Below are 19,153 nucleotides of genomic sequence, written 5' to 3'. Positions count from 1 at the left end.
TTGAAAGAAAAGAGAGAGAATAAGAGATTGATTGTCCAACTCTTAAAAAAAATCATAATAAAATTTTTTGTCCCAACAATGAAAATTGAAAATGAACAAATGGGAATATGAAAATAATTACTCGTACATTATATAGCATTATGTCCTTTAGTTGCTACGCATTGAGCTGAAAATAGGCAAACATTGTACGTTACAATTTTGCAACTTGCTGAAAGGTTGAATTAACCGATAACATTGAGAAAAACCCTAATTGAATAAACATAGGGGAGTTTAGCTCTTGCTCTCTTCACCTTGTCTTATTTGAAGGTTCAATTTGAATATTTCAATCTGATCATATGTACCACTACCACCAGTTAGACTAATTATTGACCGCATTGTATGAGAAAAAACAACTATCCACGTAGCATTTTACAAATTTGTCTCAATAAGGTGATATACTAATATACTATGTGGTTTGAATCTAAAGATTACAAAATCATGTAGTAACTAATCCCTACTCCCTAGTGTTGTGTAGGAATGCACATTGAGTTCGAGTGCATGGAGCCATATTTATAGGCTTCCAAGTCCCGACTATCATTCAATAAATTTCCTACTAGTGTGCATTGCTTTAATGTGTTATACTTTGTATATTTGTATAGTTCCAAACCAACATTTTGAGAGCTTGGATAAATCCAACACCAACACCACCACCCAAGTAACAAAAGGCAACGAGTCTATCAATTACTCCGTATTATGAAGCAGAACAATATTCAGGACTAGATGAAATAATTGATTCTAACAAAACATAAAAATTAAGGCAGTCTGAACTCATTTTAAAATAAATCCATCAAATATTTTCCTCACTACTAACACGAAGTCTGCAACCATATACTCTCAAATAAAGCATCAAGAGTCGGAAGCTATGATCTACAAAAATAACATAAAATGCCTGAATTGGCCAAAAAGCATTACTTAGTCAATCTTTTACTAGGCTTTCATCCATGAAAACAGAAGACATTTTTGTGATGAAACCATGCATAGAGAAAAAAAGACAAATCCTTAACGCTTCTTTGAGACACCAACAGTCTTTCCCCTGCGTCCAGTAGTCTTGGTGTGTTGCCCACGAACCCTCAAACCCCAGTAATGACGTAGACCACGGTGATTCCTGTCAAAGACAACAGTCAACAAAGCCAGCAGTAACCAATATTAGTTCAAGGGATTGACCGAATTATAGTACAGCATCAATATTGTGACTTTGGCAGTATGGATTAGTGTGAAGCATGGATCATATACAAAAACACACCTGATTTTCTTAAGACGCTCAAGATCGTCCCTGAGTTTCATGTCAAGCTGATTAGAAACAACCTGGCTGTATCGGCCATCCTTGTAGTCCTTCTGCCTATTGAGGAACCAGTCTGGGACCTTGAATTGCCTAGGGTTAGCGACAACTGTCATCAAATTGTCTAGCTCTGTGGTGGTCAGCTCACCAGCCCTGAAGCAAAATTTTAGTTATTAAGGCAAACTTCCAACTTAGAAAACAATTACAAGAGATTTGTAAACTAACAGTTCTTGCACAGAAAGAAATTCTACCAAATATAAGAAGGCATAGTGTCAAAACAAGTCAACAGAAGTATAATTTAAACAACCCGGAATGGAAAAATTACAAAACCATAGGTTGGAACCCCAAAACCAATACCGCATACAGGTAAACAGCATACAAGAAACCATCAAATTTGCGAACAATTGGCAAGTACTCCCTCTTATCTTTATGTATATTTTCTAAATAAAAAAAACCTTTTTAAATTTATACTAATATATAATTGCTGATATTGATAGTTCTGCATTGTCAAGTCTAAATGCTCTATGTAGACTTGGCAATAGACCAATCATTAAGGATTTGATGGAAAAAGAAACTACTAAAGTGTGGTGACTAATACAAAATTACATGCTAGAATCTCAAAATAGACCAATTCAGATTAGATATGGGATTCTACTAACTATCAAGAGCTTGGATATATTCTCCAAAAGACACTCATATATCACACATGTATTAACAGTTTCAGACTAACATTGGTCATGTATAAAGCCAATTAATTGAACATATTTCTTTAACATTAAACAAACTCATTTTACCAAAACATTCATGGTAAAGCAATCAAACGGATGTAAACAACAGGCATTTTAACACTAAACACACTCAATCAACATTGCAATACACTGTTAAGTGTTAACTAGTATCAATTCTCAAAATCTGAAAACCTAAAATCTGAACAGTTCTTGAAAACTAGAAATAACTGATAACAATTACCCCAGCTCAATTATAGATCATGCATCTTAATCATACTCGATAATCTAAGTTCCAAACAAAATAATGGCAAATTTAAAACCTTAATGCATCCAATTAAATCAAATTTACAAAAGTCCGAAACCACTGGGTATCAAATAAACTATTTATTTACTGAATCACAACCACAAAACTAAGAATAATTAAGCCAACAGATAAGCACAAAACATAAACAATTACCCTAAAAAATGAAGTACCCAGAAATCAAAACAAAACCCATAAAATAAACATCATCAAATCATAAGATAAATACATCAATAAAATCAAAACCATACATTAAAACCCATAAAAATTATACCTTTTGTTCATGTCGATGTCGGCCTTCTTGCAGCAAATGTTGGCGTAACGACGCCCAATACCCTTGATAGAAGTCATGGCAAACATGATCTTCTGCTTCCCATCAACGTTAGTGTTCAACAAACGCAGAATGTGCTGGAACTCTTCATTCGCCACCAAAGACTGTTCATAAATTTAACAAAAATTAAACCCCAAATCAATTAATCAATATAAAATAAAGATTAAATTACAAAATTAAGAAATTGTATCAAAGTATCGAAGAAATAGGAGAGAGGAAGTAAGAGATCGCACCATTTTTGCAGATTGATTTTGAGTATGAAGCTCCGAAGCGGCTACTTTCTCTCTCTCACTTTGGTGGTGGAGGCCAAAAATGCAGAAGTGAGATTATATCTCTGAATTCTTAGGGTTATGATTTTATGATGCCAAAACCCTAGTAGAGTTAACGAACGACGTCGTTTGGAATATGGGTTTGGCTTATTATTTTTTTGGGATGGGTTGCAATAGGTTGGGCTTTAATCTACATATACACATTGGGCTTGGATGATATTACTCCTAATATCCTTATTTCAAGTAATGACTTGTCCTATTGTAATTAACTAATTATCACTAAAAAAAAAGGGCTAATTAATGTGTTTGGTTACGATTTATATTATGTACTCCCTAGTATGTAGGTAATGGCTAAAGATAATATTGGTAAGAATATTTTTTAAAAAAAAATTAAAAGGAAAATAGCAAAGTAAGCTTAAAAAATCATAAATTTTTAAAAATTAAATTAAAAAAATTGCTTTAAACCCGTAAGGTTGACCCAAACTCGAAACTTTGAGTTATAGTTGACCAAACCCGAAATGACCTGTGACCCGGCGTGAACTCGATCTGACCCGACCAATCCAAATATTATAGTTTGATTTGAATATGAGATACACATTTATCTAAGTTCAACTTGAATAGGCAAATATTGATTTGACTTAGACTTGGCCAAAAACCAAGAATGATTCAATTTACATATTATCCTATCGGAGAGAATTAAGCAACACAAATTAAAACCTTTTAAAAAAATAAAATAAAAAATAAAAACAGCAAACAAGCAAACAAACCAAACTCGAATTTAGCAGCCGTGAACTCGTCCCAAACTCGACTTGATACAACCTAAATCGAAACTCGAACCCAACCTGAATTTGAATTGAATTGAATTGAACTTGAACCGCACTCGAATGGACAAAACATAAATTCAAATTGAACTTGACTAGATCCAAAACCGAACCAATTTGGAGGCTAGATTTAACCTACATTACTTGATCTAATTTTAATCTGAGACGTCTTGGTTTGACATGTCTAGAATACTCTAACCGATTGCTTTAATGCCTATTACAGTGTGTCAATTTCAGAATAGATGGAATACCCAAAACAAAGTATTTTTGAATGTGGAAGGCACTGTACAAGTTACAAAAATCACAAACACGTATTTAAACATACTAGTTGCCCTAATAGTTGAAATGACGTCTTGATTTCGATGTTTTTTGTTTGTGTTGTTTGGGTTGCATGGCTTTGAGTAATGATTGTTTAGTTGGTTTATTCTTTTATGTATTCCATGATTGTAGTGTAAGGCCCCAATCTCTTCACCTTATTTTTGCTAAAGTGAAATTATTTTTACTGAAACAAAATTATATTTGGTGAACTTAAATTATTTTTACTGAACTTAAATTAATTTTACTGAACTGAAATTATTTTTGCTGAACTGAAATTATTTTTACTGATTTTCTATTATAGTTCTTCTTGCTAAATTAGAGAGAATATGTTAAATTGAACAATCTCAATTGCTTGAAATACAATGAAGATGGCCATGGCCAATAAATAATACATCGTTTCCCTAACCCGATAGAATTAGGAAATAATCAAAGATATCAAAAAGATATTATGCTAGGCATAAAATATATACTAAGCGTAAAATATGGAAACTAAATATATCCTAATAATTTCCCAAAATATATATCCTCCAATACCCCCCCCCCCTCAAGTTGGAGCATGGGGATTGTAAATGCCCAACTTGGAAAGAAGATGATCAAACTGAGACTTCCCAAGCGCCTTAATGAAAATATCTGCAACTTGCTCCTCAGTGGAAACATAGGAAGGAGCAATTAAGCCTTCTGTAATAGCATCACGAATAATGTGACAATCAATATCAATGTGTTTTGTACGTTCATGAAAAACTGGATTTCAAGCTATATGTAAAGCAGATTGATTATCACAAAACAACTTGATCGGCTTAGGGTGTTGGACACCCAAACTCAAAAGCAAGGCCTTCAACCATTTCAACTCACGTATGGTTGAAGCCATGCATCGATACTCAGCCTCAGAAGAAGAGAAAGATACCGTGAGTTGCTTCTTGGTTTTCCAAGAAATAGGAGATTTACCAAGAAAAACTAGCCAACCAGTCAACGAACGACGAGTAAGAGGACACGCCGCCCAATTTGAATCACAGCAACCCTGCAAAGTCAAGTCACTATCCGCACTCAACAAAATACCCTGTCCCGGAGTACCCTTTAAATAACGAACCACCCTGAGAGCTGCTTCCCAATGCTCAATCCGAGGTTCGTGCATAAACTGTGAAAGAATATGAACCGAATATGCCAAATCTGGTCTAGTCACCGAGAGATAAATCAACCGCCCTACTAGTCTACGATAAGACTCAGGGTCCTCAAGTAACTCACCACTAGCAAGACTAAGCTTGTGTTTCTGCTCAATCGGAAAACCACTTGGTTTCGCACCCAATAGCCCTACTTCAGAAACAATATCCAAGGTGTATTTTCGTTGACACAAAAACAAACCTGATTTACTACGAGCAACTTCAATGCCCAAAAAATATTTCAAAGGACCAAGGTCCTTCATCTTGAAACAATCACCAAGATAAGATTTGAACAAAGTTAATGCAGCGGAATCATTCCCAAAAATAATAAGATTATCAACATAAACTAAGACATTAATCTGAACATTGCCTTTAGTGTATGTGAAAAGAGAATAATCAGAGTAAGATTGAATAAAACCGTACCCTTTTAGAGTCGTAGTGAGTTTTGCAAACCAACATCTCGGAGCTTGTTTCAACCCATACAAAGACTTTCTCAAACGACACACCAAACTCGAATCCGAGCTCTCAAAACCTGGAGGTAATTTCATGTACACCTCCTCTTCTAGATCACCATGTAGGAAAGTATTATGAACATCCATCTGCTGAATCTCCCAATTTTTTGAAACTGCTATAGCAAGAAAAGCACGGACAATAGTCATTTTTGCAACCGGGGCAAAGGTCTCACCATAATCAATGCCTTCTCGTTGATGATTACCAAAAACAACCAATCGAGACTTTAGACGCTCAACATCACCATTAGACAAAAATTTCGTCTTGGACACCCATTGACAACCTAGAGCTTTCTTACCGGGAGGAAGATGCTCCAATGTCCAAGTCCCATTATCCTCCAAAGCCCTTATTTCTTCTTTCATAGAACGTCGCCAACCTTCAGATTTCATGGCTTCTCTAAAAGATTTTGGATCCTTTCCCAAAACAACAACTGCAAGAAATTTGCGATAATTTACAGAAAACATGTCACAATTTATATAGTGCGCCAAAGGATAAGGCGTACCTGAAGGAGTATTGGATGTCGGAGAGGACGAAGACGGACTATTAGCAAAAACAGAATGTGTCACATAATCACGCAACTTGACTGATGGAATTTTCACACGATGACCTTTACCTAACATCTCCGGTTGAGGTTGCTCGGAGGTATCAAGTTGCTCCTCGCCCTCTGTGTTGCTGTTGTCGGGCTGAACACGAGACCCAGCTCCCGCTGGAATTCCAGTGCTTGAGGCAGCAGCTGGGTTCGATGGCTGTGAAGTATACCCTGCGCCCGTAGGAATTGCTGCGGGGGAAGCTGGAGCAGTCTGCTCAGCCGCGCAGGTGCACCCGCGTGTGAAGGCGGCGGTGTGGCAGTGGGCACTGTGTTGGGGGCAGACTGTTCGAAGGTCTGAGCTGCCTGTTGCTCGGCATACATACCTTCATTAATACCCAATTCAAACTCACTGTCATATCCCAAAAAATCCTCATGTATGTCATCATTATTATCAGAAATTGGAGAAGTTATATTTAAATCTTCCGGGGAACTAAACGGAATCACCCCCTCAACAAACTTCACGTCTCGTGACACAAAAAAGACTTTTGACTCAAGATCATACAATCTCCATCCTTTATTCCCAAAGGGATATCCCACAAAAATACATTTCCTACTCCGACTGGCAAACTTGTCCCCATTTGTTTTCTGATTATGAGCAAAACAAAGACATCCAAAAGTACGGAGAGCATCAAACAAAGGTGGTTTGTTGAACAAAATTTCAAATGGAGTGTTATTTTGTAACAAGGGAGTGGGTGTATGATTAATTAGATGAGCAGCGGCAAGGACACACTCCCCCCAAAAATAAATAGGCAAATTGGCTTGAAACCTCAAAGCTCTCCCAACTTCAAGAATGTGTTTGTATTTTCTCTCAACCCTCCCATTTTGCTGTGGAGTCCCCACACAAGAGGTTTGAAAAATAATACCGGTAGCACTAAAATAATCATACAAGCAATTAAATTTTGTACCATTATCACTTTGCACAACTTTAATATTTTGAGAAAATTGCCTATCAACCATTGCAACAAATGCTAAAAACATTCGAAACACCTCAGTTTTATCAACCAACAAGTAAATCCAAACAGCTCGGGAATAATCATCAACGATAGTAAAAAAATAACGAGCTCCGCACGATGAGACATGTCGATACGGACCCCACAAATCACAATGTATTTTCTCAAAAATCCTAGAAGCTCTACCATCACTTAAAGGAAATTTATCTCTAGGATGTTTAGCACGCATACATACCTCACACCCTTTAGCAAGATTATGTTTATTTCCACTGACATGAGGAAGTAACTTAACCACTTTTTCAGAGGGATGACCCATTCGACGATGCCACAACTCCAAGGTCGACCTTGCTTCACCCACATCAACATGATTCACCGAATCTGAATTGCTAAAATAATATAGTCCGTCTCTCCTAGCTCCCGTTCCAATCAACTCCTTCGTTTGATCCTGTACAACACACATATAAGAGTTAAATTGGACAGTACAATTAAGCTCATCTGTAATTTGGGACACAGAAAGCAAATTACAACTCAAATTAGGAACATAAAGAACCCCGGTTAGGGTGAGCTTGTCCGACAAACGAACAGAACCAATTAAAGAAGCCAATACGGTGTCACCATTGGGAAGACTAACAGGACACTCAAAACCCTGCGTATCGAACAACAAAGATTTGTCTCCGGTTACATGATGAGTTTCCCCTGTGTCAATTATCTAAGAGGTAACATCAAATTTTCCTTTCAAACAATTTTCGGGCACGTGAACATTGTCGAACAATCCTGTTATTGTCTCAACTGTAGTACTTGAAACAACGACATTAGCACGAACCAAATTTCGTGGGTCTGGATGGTGCTCAGCCATGTATATGGTATTGTAATGTGTTTGTAGTGGAGGGATTGCATGAAAATCACAATTGGCCACCACATGGCAGCTTTTGTTGCAAATTTTATTAGATTTATCATTGAAATTGGTAGCTTTGAGTTGGGTAGAAGTTAAAAAATTCCTAGGTTGACCTTGCAACCCAAGGGAAAACGGTTTATTGGTTGTAATTTCGAGAGAATGAAGTGACAATAATGGAGACGTGTCTCCGACCATTGTTGGAAAAAAAAAAATTTCAACCTGCTCTTGATACCATGCTAAATTAGAGAGAATATGTTAAATTGAACAATCTCAATTGCTTGAAATACAATGAAGATGGCCATGGCCAATAAATAATACATCGTTTTCCTAACCCGATAGAATTAGGAAATAATCAAAGATATCAAAAAGATATTATGCCAGGCATAAAATATATACTAAGCGTAAAATATGGAAACTAAATATATCCTAATAATTTCCCAAAATATATCCTCCAATACTTCTTTAAGAAAACTGAATTTTACTAAACTGAACTTATTTTTATTAAACTGAAATTATTTTTACTGAAATGAAATTAATTTTACTGAACTGAACTTATTTTTACTGAACTGAAATTAATTTTACTTAATATTATTTTTTTAAGGTGAAGAGAACATGGCCTAACTCTTAGAAACTATGTAATGGTAAACTACATGGTTTATGACTTTATGTTTATGTGGTCATGTCAAAATGATCACTAGTTATTGACCCGGGCGATCCCCTGGATCATCATAAATTATAAGTTTATTAAATTAATTTAGAAGAGTTAATGTTGAACAATATTAATAACTAAATGAAAATGTAATAAGAGGTCAATATGAAAAGTTTTTCAATTAAATTAAACACTATTGTATTATATAGCATTAAAGTTAGACCAATGAAGAGTTTTTGTTAAAAAGACTAAACATTAATACAATTCAATATGATGAAAGAAGAAGGATGACACATAGGATGACATGTAGTGCATATGTGGCATATGAGTGACATATGTCATTAGCATGTTGTTCCCATGAGTTTTAATAATATTATAGATAGATAGATAGATAGATTGTAGTGTCATTTTTTTTACAATTGATTTTAAAAGAGTAGTAAATTATATAAAGTAATTAGTAAACTTGTGGATCATTTTTAGATATCGTCGGTTTTAATATTGGATACATATGAATATTGGATATCGTCGATTTATGGGAGCCAATAGCCTACTTTCAACATGTTCACCTCCCCTATTCCAGAACATGACCTTTAATTTTATTGCCCATATAGTTCAACAATCTTTGGACTTAGGACCTGTTCTCTTCACCTTCAATTCAGTTTTTAACTTTCTTCTCTCATAAACAATTCAGTTCATTTCAGTTTAAGCACTGCCATGCAACTCTAACATCCATACGTTGAACAAAATGGGAATGAATGACAAATCAACAATACAACTATGATAAATTGATAACAGTGTTTCAAGGGATATGGAATTTATGGGAAAAAAAAAAAACAAAATTGGCATCGAATTCTATCTTTACATAAATTTTTACTTTGCCAATCCAAAGTACATTTTTTTTTTTTTTTTTTTGGTGAGGAAAGCAAGAATCTAATTTTATGTCAACAATATGGTAGTAGACAAAAAATCAGCTGACTCCTGGGCTAGAACTCTAGAAGCACTTAAGCATGCTGAGGATGCAAGATACCATAGCCCATAGACAATATGCAGTCCAAACTCAAAAGAAGGTGATTGACACTTAAATGAAGACTATATATACCATAAAAGTCACACATTTTATAAGTTATAATGCCACTAATTTGTCCAGAATAAAAGCAAGGCCTTTGTTCACTACTCCTATTACTGACTCAGCAACAATTTCTTAAGCATTTGGAATGCATTTAGGCTAAATTTGGTGGGAATAGTGAAATTTCAAGCTTTTACCAGTTACCACCCATATCACTGTAAGGATAAGGATGATACAAATATGAAATTCTACTAAAAAAAACAATCTGATACTATTCTAATTAGAATAAATCTAATAAATGACAAAAACATAACAGAGAATTTTAAGCTTAAAAGTATATAATTAACTCAAAAAAAAAACACTAAATAGTGACAGTACAGTCAATAATTCTAATGGACAATTACTACACGAGCAACTTAGCAAGTAGGAGTACAGTACTTGTTACATTCAATTAACAACAAACCCGTCAATTTGCATGCATTGGGACCCACATTTCACTAACACTTATTCAACGTGGGCCCCTCCCTACTTTAATCACACTTACCCAACCACCAGGGAATCTAATTCCTCTTCTTTTTCAATTCCCCCAAAGGATACAATCGTAATTGTACATCTCCCAATAACATTTAATTTAATACAATTATTTAATTTAATCATCTAACTTTTCATAACGTTCGTTAGCAATTATTCGGCGAAAAAGCAACTTGAGATCTAGCAAGATCGTAATGAACACGTATCCCTTGTTGTTGTACATTCCCTATTATCGACATAGACGACGTCGTTTCAGCAAACGCAAAGCAATACGTTCCTGCTGAGTCCACCGGAATCAAGTAATTCTTCGCCGGTAAATCAAGGGACTGACCGCCGGCGAAGTGGAAAGCAACCGTCGGAACCTTAACGCTACTCATCGACGAGAAATCGTAACAAGTATCAAAGAGTGCTACTCCCGTTGTTGACTTTAGGTGCGGTGTTAGCCTAGTGAATGCGGTTCGAAGTGAATTGTAGGCTTGAGTTGGTAGCCGAGTTACGGCTGTGCCTGAATCAACGATAACCCCACCTGAACCCGACTCGTCTACATCGAATAATGTTGGTGGGATGGAGATCTGCTGACCACCTACGCTGAACCCACTTAGCCCAACGTAGTAGAAAGTGTTGAGTTTATTGTTTTTGATGAGCGGTGCTGTTACGCAGTCCGCTGGTTTAGCGGAGTTGAACTCGAGTGAAGAGGATTTGGGTGAGTCACGGTCGACTAAGCAGTATGAGAACGAGGTGGCCTTGATTTGTGAGGGTAATGAGAGCGGGCCACCACCAAGCCCGAGAAGCCCGGCAGCACCTACGAAGAGTCCTTCGTTGTCGTGACCGCATCCTATTGCTACCTTTGGGATTTTCCCTGAGGTGCCGAACGACACCGTTTCGGTGACGAATTCACCGACGGTGTAGGACCCGTCGCCGTAGGAGACCTGGTAGAAACACGCGCTGTTGCGGCACGCGCTGACCTCGAGGGTGGAACACTCACGTGTGCTGCACGTGAGAGGGGAGTAAGTGGAGGAGGATGAAGGGGTGTAGATTGGGTCGCTTTGCTGGTAGCAGTCGGAGCAGGGTTGACATTGGAGCCAGCTGACGTCACTGCCTGTGTCAATAACCATGAAGTACTCCTTAGAAGGGGAGCCCACACCGACGCGTGAGAAGTACTCGCCGGAGCCAAGGCTGGTTCCGGAGGATACCGGTGCCTCGAGGTCTTCCGCGGCGAGGGCAGCGTCCATTGGTTTAAGTTCCGAGCGGGAGATGCCTCGGAGCTTAAACTCGGCCTTGGAAACTAGTGAATTGACATGTGCGGAATCACGCGCGAGGCGGGATTGCACGAGCTGCTTGTAGTCTGTGTAGTGGTGGGCTTGGAGGGAGATTCGTGGGTGGATTTCGACAGAGAGTGTGCCGTCGTTATGTTTGTTGGGCTTATGCTGCTGCTGCTGCTGCTGCTGCTGCTGCTGCTGCTGCTGTATTTGTTGAGTAAGCTGGGCGTTGTTGTTGTTGTCGGCGGAGAAGAGGTTGAGGGTGGAGCGGAGCGAGGCGGAGACATCGATAGAGTTGTAAGTGAATGTGGAGGAGGTAGAAAGAGAAGGGAAGAGGAGGAGGAGGAGGACAGAGAGAGTAAGAATGGTAGTAGTAGTGGTACAACAATCTTTACCCATTTTTAATTTTTTTAAAGTGTGAGAAAAAGAGTGAGGGAGAAGAAGATAGATAAGATAGTGGGGGGTAAGGGGTTATATTGAAGGAAAGATGAGAGGATTAAAGGAAGGAGGAAATCACGTCAGGATTGTTGGGAAGAAAACAAAATAATAAAAGAGGGGAAGGTGGAGATAGATGAATGAAAAGAAAACATCCAAATTAATTTTTGAAAAAGAAAAGTAGGTCCCTCTTCCTTGAAAAGTCTGTCGGTTGGGAGAAATTCATTCATCCATTTTCTTTTGCTGCTACTTACTATCCGCTACACCATTCACTTAAGAAAGTTCAGACATCTTTAACATCCTCAACAACATTCACTTACCATAAACCATTCCTTTCCATGGCTTCTGCTGCCCGAGACCGGTTACGTCGTCATTGCTTGATTGTTAAGTCAGGGTCAGTTGTTTGATGTGCAGGTGCTTTGATTTGTTTCTAATCTAATTTTGTGGATTTAAATTCTGTGGTTGGAAATGTGTTTATACAAGATGAGTACACTTGGAATTTTATTATATCAGGGTATGTCCACATGGTTCATTAGTACATACAATAAATCCTCAAATATCCCTGCACCAAACTTACAAAATTATAGAGCAATTTGTAAAATTGTGAGTCGAGTTATCCAAAATACCAAAGATCAAATGCCTGCAAAACGGTGCACAAATATATCCAGTGATTAAAAAAATTATCTGTGTGCCCGAGATCCCAAGCCCTTCTACTGTGTTCAATTCACCTGTAGACTACAGCAGGTCAGCGGCAGCATGTTATAGCTTAGCAATTCAGCAGCAGCATGTTATAGGCAAGTTTCATTCTTGGTTTATGACCTAATCTTGATTAACAGAGCAAATTTGTAGCCTCTTAATCTACCTTATTCTTCACTCTCCTCTGATTCGCTTTCCTCTTCAGCCTCCTCTAACTTCAGATGATTAAAATTCATTTCCAATGACGGGAGCCTGTCATCAGAATCATCTGAATTGGATTCTTCATCACTCAAGAATTCATCTTTATCTGCTTCATCTTGTAGAATATTATAAGCATGTAGGTTTTGTTGTTTGGGTATCCAAGCATTCTGACCTGAAATTATCTCAGCACTATCTTTGCATTCAGCATAAGCTTTAAGGAGCTCCTTGTTAAGTGACAAGAACGCATGCCCCCACTTTGAACTTCCCCAGCAACAAATGTGCCGTCTCCTCTTCACCACATATCAACAGCACAGCAGCTAATGCTTCCACACAAGATATAGCTCACATGGCCAGCCATAATTCACCATATTTGCTGTTACCAACCATGGTTATAACTGATAGCAAATTGAATATCAGTCAATCGGTGCCATGAGCAGTCCACGACAGCCAATCCTCTCAGCTTGATCAAAGCATAGTCTTCTCTTGATACACAGCGAGTCCCCACAGGGCTCAAAACGACGCCTAAAAATCCAGCATTCACACGCAATTCTTTTAACAAATTAAATCTAGCCAGCTTCCGTCCTGTACACCTCTTTGCATCACATTGTCCAAAATCCCACATAGCAAGCTGAATTGCAGGAGCAGGTTGTTCACCTCGCTGATAGCAGTGATTCTTCTGCTTCCTGGGTGGTTTGTGTCCTCCCATATGCTATGACGAAAGACAAAAATTAAATAAATCATGCAGTAGTACAACTTCGATTTAAAGTGGCTTCAAACATACAAAAACAAATGAAGCAAACAAGTAGCAGTCTCACAAAGAATTAATACTCGCCAAAAAGAGAATGATCCCATTAGCAATACCCTAAGCTTGTTAGGGTGCACAGTTTTGTTTATATCTCACGAAATTACTACGAATAATGTCTCCGATTGCTATCAAATTTTGCAAATGCATACACACAATCGAAGAGCAATGGCAAGGCACTTGACAAACACTCCTTCCATACACTTGAAACCTACAAGATTTGATTCTTTTACAGCTCTTACACCCAACTGTTTTCATCTTTACAGTCGAATTCAGAATGATGGCAACTACACAGAACCCGGAAAGGCGATAACGGGACCTCAACCTTAATCCATTGAAAGGGTAAACTTACAAACAACAAATCAAAACATAAATTCAAATAAAAGAACCTAATTAGTAAGAAGATAATGATCATTAGTAAGTGACAATGTCGTATTCATATAAAGGACCAACCTTTTACCCCATAATCACATTAAAAAGATTACAAAATTAGTCATGCATAAATTAGAACTTCAACAAAAATGATTTCACAAAAACCCATCAACCAATAACTCCAATAAAATTAACTGGAATTGAACTATAAACAATCATCAATTAACACAATTTGTTTCACATACAAAATTGAAATTAAACTTCTCATCTAAATGATTAGAATATTTCAATAAACATTAATTCGATTCGAAGTAAAGAGTGAAGGAGGGCACTTACCGGAGAAAATGGAGAGTGCTTTACAAGAACAGCAAAGCGGTTTGCAAATCTTGTTCAGTAATGAAGGCCTCAAGAGGTGTGCAGAATTGCAGATTGCAGAGTTACAGAAGTTTATGAATTGATGATGTTTAGATGTTAGCATGGTAATAAATTTAAAAAAAAAAAAAAAAAAAAGAAAATCATTCATATATATGGCGTTGTTTGATTGCTCTTGCATTTATAGCGTATCAACCGGGTTCGATCCAAAATCAAAGCAATGCTAACTAAAGTAAGAGGGATCTATCTATCCATAAAAAATCCCCAGTTGAAAAGTTATAAGTTCGATGTTCGACCAATACAATGCCAAGTGAACCAATTAAATTCCCAACAAAAAAAAAAAAAAAGAAAAGAAAAGAAAGTGAACCAATTAAATTAACCACCAAATTTTTAAACAACACAAATATTATTCATTTAAAGTTCACTAATGTAACTTCAAAACACGTTGTTGGATACCTTTTGATCTTTCTATTAAGATGTTAGTTGAACAATTTGGGTAAGGCCCATATTGAACAAATAAAATAAGTTTTGGAGTTAATTAAATCCATAAAGGTAAGTAAACTATTTACAATAAAAGTTTTTGTTACCATTGTTAATTCACTTATATGGGACGGAGTAAATAAAAAAGTAATAGCTCAAGTGGTTAGAGCTCCCTTCACGAATCAATGTAATCCTGAATTGATTCTCATTACTTGCCTTTATGGCTTTGTGACCCCTCCCCCTCCCCCTCTCACACACACACACACACAACAAAAAACAATAAAAAAAAAACTATTTGGTAAGTAACTTTAGTTTTGAGTTCGGTCAAGTTATCTGGTTGGGTCAAGTTTGAACCACTAAAGCAACAAGCAAGTCTAGTAGTCTACTATGCATTCTATATTCTCAATTGACCCAACAAGAAACAAGAGCAAAGAAAAAGCAATCCAACACATAAGGCCCAAAATCATCGCATGAAATTCAGACAGCAAACAAACAATGTTCTTCGTCATTTAGCAGCACACTTGGAAATTCTTGCTCCTCGTGCTTTATTTGGAAAATTCAATGAAGATTTCAAAACCCTTTTTGCTATCATTTCTTTTGGTGCTACTATCCTCTATAATTATTGCCTCAGTTTTCATTAAAACGCCTCAGAATTCCAAGGACATCATCACTATGACGGAAGAACAAGAAATTGGGGCATCAATTTTTGAACAATTTGGAGTGAAGATTGACAAGAACCCTCCTCAATCTAAGCTTGATGAACTTCAAGTCAACACTTGGTCCAAGTAATATTCAATTTCCTTTCTTTTGATTATCAAATTTATTGCTTTTTGCTTTTGTTTGTTTTGTTGATGGGGTAAAAATTTAGTCTTCAATTTAGGGTTTTAATCAAAATATGGTTTTTTGGCGATCAAGAAATTATCTTTATGTAGTAATTAGAGTTATTAATATGCAGTTTTGATTGTAATGTATGAATGTATGATGTTCTGGTGAAATACATGAATATGTTTAACAATTACATTCAGTGTCGCAGGGCATATTTTGTAATTAATTGGAAAATGTCCTAATTTTTTAAAGTAATATTTGTGAATGGATATGATTGTATAAACTATAATGCCATAACTGGATGCCTGAGCCCTGAGGGTAGACTAGTGGTTATTAAATAGCTTGTGTGTTTATGGGAAGATTAATCTGTATGTTGAAGGGTTTGTTCATTGTACACTGAAATACTCCGATACTCGGACATGGGTATTCCTAGGAGAGGATTAAAAGTATTGTGGTTGTGTAGCTGGGTAGATATGGCCGGGTCTGTGATTAATCGCAAGTTTCGATTATCAAGCCCAATTAACCGAAGCTTTGGGTGGTGGTGCTTCTCTGACTATCTCAATGCTTGGTGGTGCTTCTCTGACTATCTCAATGCTTGAAGCATTACTGAAGACTATGTGTCTGAAGCTTGTGTATTGTTGGCCACATTTCAATGATTATTGAATGGGACTGTCATAGCTTTATGTACATCTGAAACTATATTGCTCTACTCTTTATGGATAGTTGTTATCATCAAAGTCATCAACAGAGCTGCTAATCTTCAGTGTAATTTACAAAAATTAAACTATTAAAGGTTATGGTGAGTTTTAGGGGGCTACTTTGTGGGTTCCATGTTCCACCCCTTATCGCCTCCTTAGTTTAAGAGGCTAGGCAGGGTGCTATAAGAAATGATAAATAGCTAAATACATCTCAAAGACAAGGTTTGAATAAACTTGCCTGCTTTTGAATTTGAAAATGTGTGTAATATATTTTGTCTCAATGTACTGTTAGTCTGTTATAATTACATTAATATGCCTGAATTGAGATTGCATGCCAAATTGTTGAGATTGGGCAATAGCTTTTTGGGGTCTTGTATGAGACTCAATGATGAAGCTTAGCTTATGATTCAATGGCTTCAAGCCTTCAAGTGAAAATTTGATTTTGTTGGTGCCAAAGCTTGCTTGTTATGGCCATTGGGCCTTTTCTCCTTTACGTTGATAATTTGCCGAGAATCATTGTGCCTTCTAAGGTTGTGAACTTTGGATTGACCAAAACAATTAACATAGCTCTAAATACAGGCTTGAAGGCCTCGTAATTCTTCCCTTTGTCAGTTACTCTAGCTGATACGATGAACTGGACAAGAATATGAACAGGACAGTACATGATAGAAGAGTTAGAGTATCCTGTATTGCTCTTGATTGGCAGTAGCTTTCAATTGAACCAATTCCAATCCTTACAGCAAACCTTTTTTCCTTCCCTTTTCCCTTTGTTCTCAAGACATCAAAAGCTGTGTTCATCATTCATTTTTTCGAGGAGAGATTCCTAAAATGTACAGCTGGTGCACACATGTTCTCTGTATGACAATTTATTTTACACTGATGCTTTGGTCCATACATTTTTCCTTGCTAGCCGTTGGGAGGTACACTGTACTACTCTGTCTAGTTCTTGTTTTTGTTGGCTTGTTGTTGTGTGCTTGGTGACTGTTTTCTGTAATAATCTTGGGGACGCTCTGGTACTTGAAAGACATTAAACACAAATGCTAATGACTAGCCTTTGCCAACTCACACATATATTCTTTGCATTAGAATATTAACTTGTCTACTTTCACAGATGCTTGTCAAGTTGTGGATGAATTAGATATATACTGGCATTTGTTCAAAAAAAAAAAAAAAAAAAAGAAATATACTGGCATTGTGTAGCTTGTGAAATCTGGATCAATGATTAAGAAAACTCTCAAGAATCTCTTGGCATATTTTGACTTTTTGAGTTTATGTAGGATCATTTTGGAATAATGACCCCAGACTTTTGACAATTTTTACTCCAATCTCGGAGATCAACTAGGAGTTCCTTGTAGAATCTGCATATGTTGTATATCTATCATATATACATATTGTCTTGGATGTATTTATCAAGCTCATTTTCTTAAGTATATTGCCTTAATCTAACACAAATTGTGAATAGATGGAGCGGTCAGCCAATGAAAATTCCGTGGACTTTTGAAGCAGAAGAGACAATGTACCTGCTGGAGGGTAAAGTGAAGGTTTCGGTTGATGGGCAGGAGGGATCTTTTGAAATTGGAGGTGGAGACTTGGTTGTATTCCCTAATGGAATGAAGATCACTTGGGAAGTACTTGAAGCTGTGACCAAGCATTATCACTTAAAAAAGTAATTGTAAGTAAATTTTCACGACATTCCTGGATGATATGATCGATATCATGTCTTATTTTTACTGATATATTAACCTTGTATTCAAACAATCGTATATAGCTCCTATATGTGAGGTGGCTGAATTATTCAAGGGGCTCTATTTGTGAGGTGGCTGAATATTCAAGGGGCTCCTGTGATCTTCTTGTTTATCCAGATCATTCCTTATTTTTAACTCTCTTTCTTGGATCCATACTGCAGTCAGTTATCATTTTATTTTTTGATTGTTGCAGTGAGAATTGTCCGGGAATGAGATTTTGAAAGATTAGTTTTGGAGAATTAGAAGAAAGATTGTAAAACGCTTTTTTTTCCCCAAAATTTGTCACTCGCATTTCAATCATTGGATGGTCTAATAACCGGAGAGATTTGTCACTTGATCTGGCTGTTGGGGTAGGGAAGGAAGGGGGGTGTCAACTTGTAAGTCATTACAGATATAGTTGTACATGATTTGAAGAGAGGCAAGTAGTCATTAAAAGTACTGTAACTTGTAAGGAGTGTTTAATGTTGGAGTGAAAGGGATTAAATGACTTCTTTTAGTGGTCGGCATTGACGACGATGATGCATGTTTTATGGATAATGTATCTCATAAGAGTATAAGACCCTTGTAACAATATACGGTGTATGTCCTAAAAAGACTTAAAGAGGTACACAAGTAGTACATAAAGAAAAGCCAACATCAGCAAATACAAGGTGTGGTCCTGAAATTGGCTAAATGTTACGAGTATTTAGGATTTTGCTTCCCATAATTTTTGACAAGACAAATAGACAATAGGACATATGCCTGACGTGCACAATGTAACATGGTCTCAAAAAGATGATTGGGAGCATTTTTTATTTATATTTTTTTTACAACAATATAAATTGAGTGTGTATGA

At 36.8% G+C, this 19,153-nt stretch overlaps 2 protein-coding genes, 1 long non-coding RNA gene and 2 pseudogenes across 4 annotated transcripts; 1 reads left to right on the top strand and 4 right to left on the bottom strand.

The window, feature by feature from the left end:
* Positions 1–791: 791 nt before the first annotated feature.
* LOC145586733 (small ribosomal subunit protein uS13z/uS13y/uS13x-like) lies at positions 792–3,056 on the bottom strand. Its single transcript, XM_081643638.1, has 4 exons — positions 2,912–3,056; positions 2,622–2,782; positions 1,283–1,471; positions 792–1,144 (listed from the first exon to the last, which is right to left on the bottom strand). Exons 1-4 carry the CDS (start codon positions 2,912–2,914, stop codon positions 1,039–1,041), a joined length of 459 nt encoding a protein of 152 aa, XP_081499764.1. The 5' UTR covers positions 2,915–3,056; the 3' UTR covers positions 792–1,038.
* A 1,778-nt stretch (positions 3,057–4,834) lies between these two features.
* Positions 4,835–8,148, bottom strand: LOC145584429 (uncharacterized). Its single transcript, XM_081641269.1, has 5 exons — positions 8,053–8,148; positions 7,528–7,938; positions 6,693–6,927; positions 5,776–6,645; positions 4,835–5,445 (listed from the first exon to the last, which is right to left on the bottom strand). Exons 1-5 carry the CDS (start codon positions 8,146–8,148, stop codon positions 4,835–4,837), a joined length of 2,223 nt encoding a protein of 740 aa, XP_081497395.1.
* Positions 8,149–10,212: 2,064 nt separating this feature from the next.
* Positions 10,213–12,299, bottom strand: LOC145586730 (protein ASPARTIC PROTEASE IN GUARD CELL 1 pseudogene; annotated as a pseudogene).
* Positions 12,300–12,463: 164 nt separating this feature from the next.
* LOC145586731 (uncharacterized) lies at positions 12,464–14,789 on the bottom strand (annotated as a pseudogene). The gene is made up of 2 exons (XR_014101011.1): positions 14,535–14,789; positions 12,464–13,733 (listed from the first exon to the last, which is right to left on the bottom strand). The product of XR_014101011.1 is annotated as an uncharacterized LOC145586731 (transcript).
* A 252-nt stretch (positions 14,790–15,041) lies between these two features.
* LOC145586732 (uncharacterized) lies at positions 15,042–18,453 on the top strand. Its single transcript, XR_014101012.1, has 2 exons — positions 15,042–15,835; positions 18,036–18,453. It is a non-coding gene; the product is annotated as an uncharacterized LOC145586732 (long non-coding RNA).
* Positions 18,454–19,153: the final 700 nt, after the last annotated feature.

The sequence above is a fragment of the Chenopodium album genome, chromosome 16 (assembly GCF_948465745.1).
Source record: "Chenopodium album chromosome 16, dcCheAlbu1.1, whole genome shotgun sequence".
Taxonomy (NCBI): domain Eukaryota; kingdom Viridiplantae; phylum Streptophyta; class Magnoliopsida; order Caryophyllales; family Amaranthaceae; genus Chenopodium; species Chenopodium album.
The sequence above is the reverse complement of the archived record's forward strand: the minus strand, read 5'-3'. Positions and strand labels throughout refer to the sequence as shown.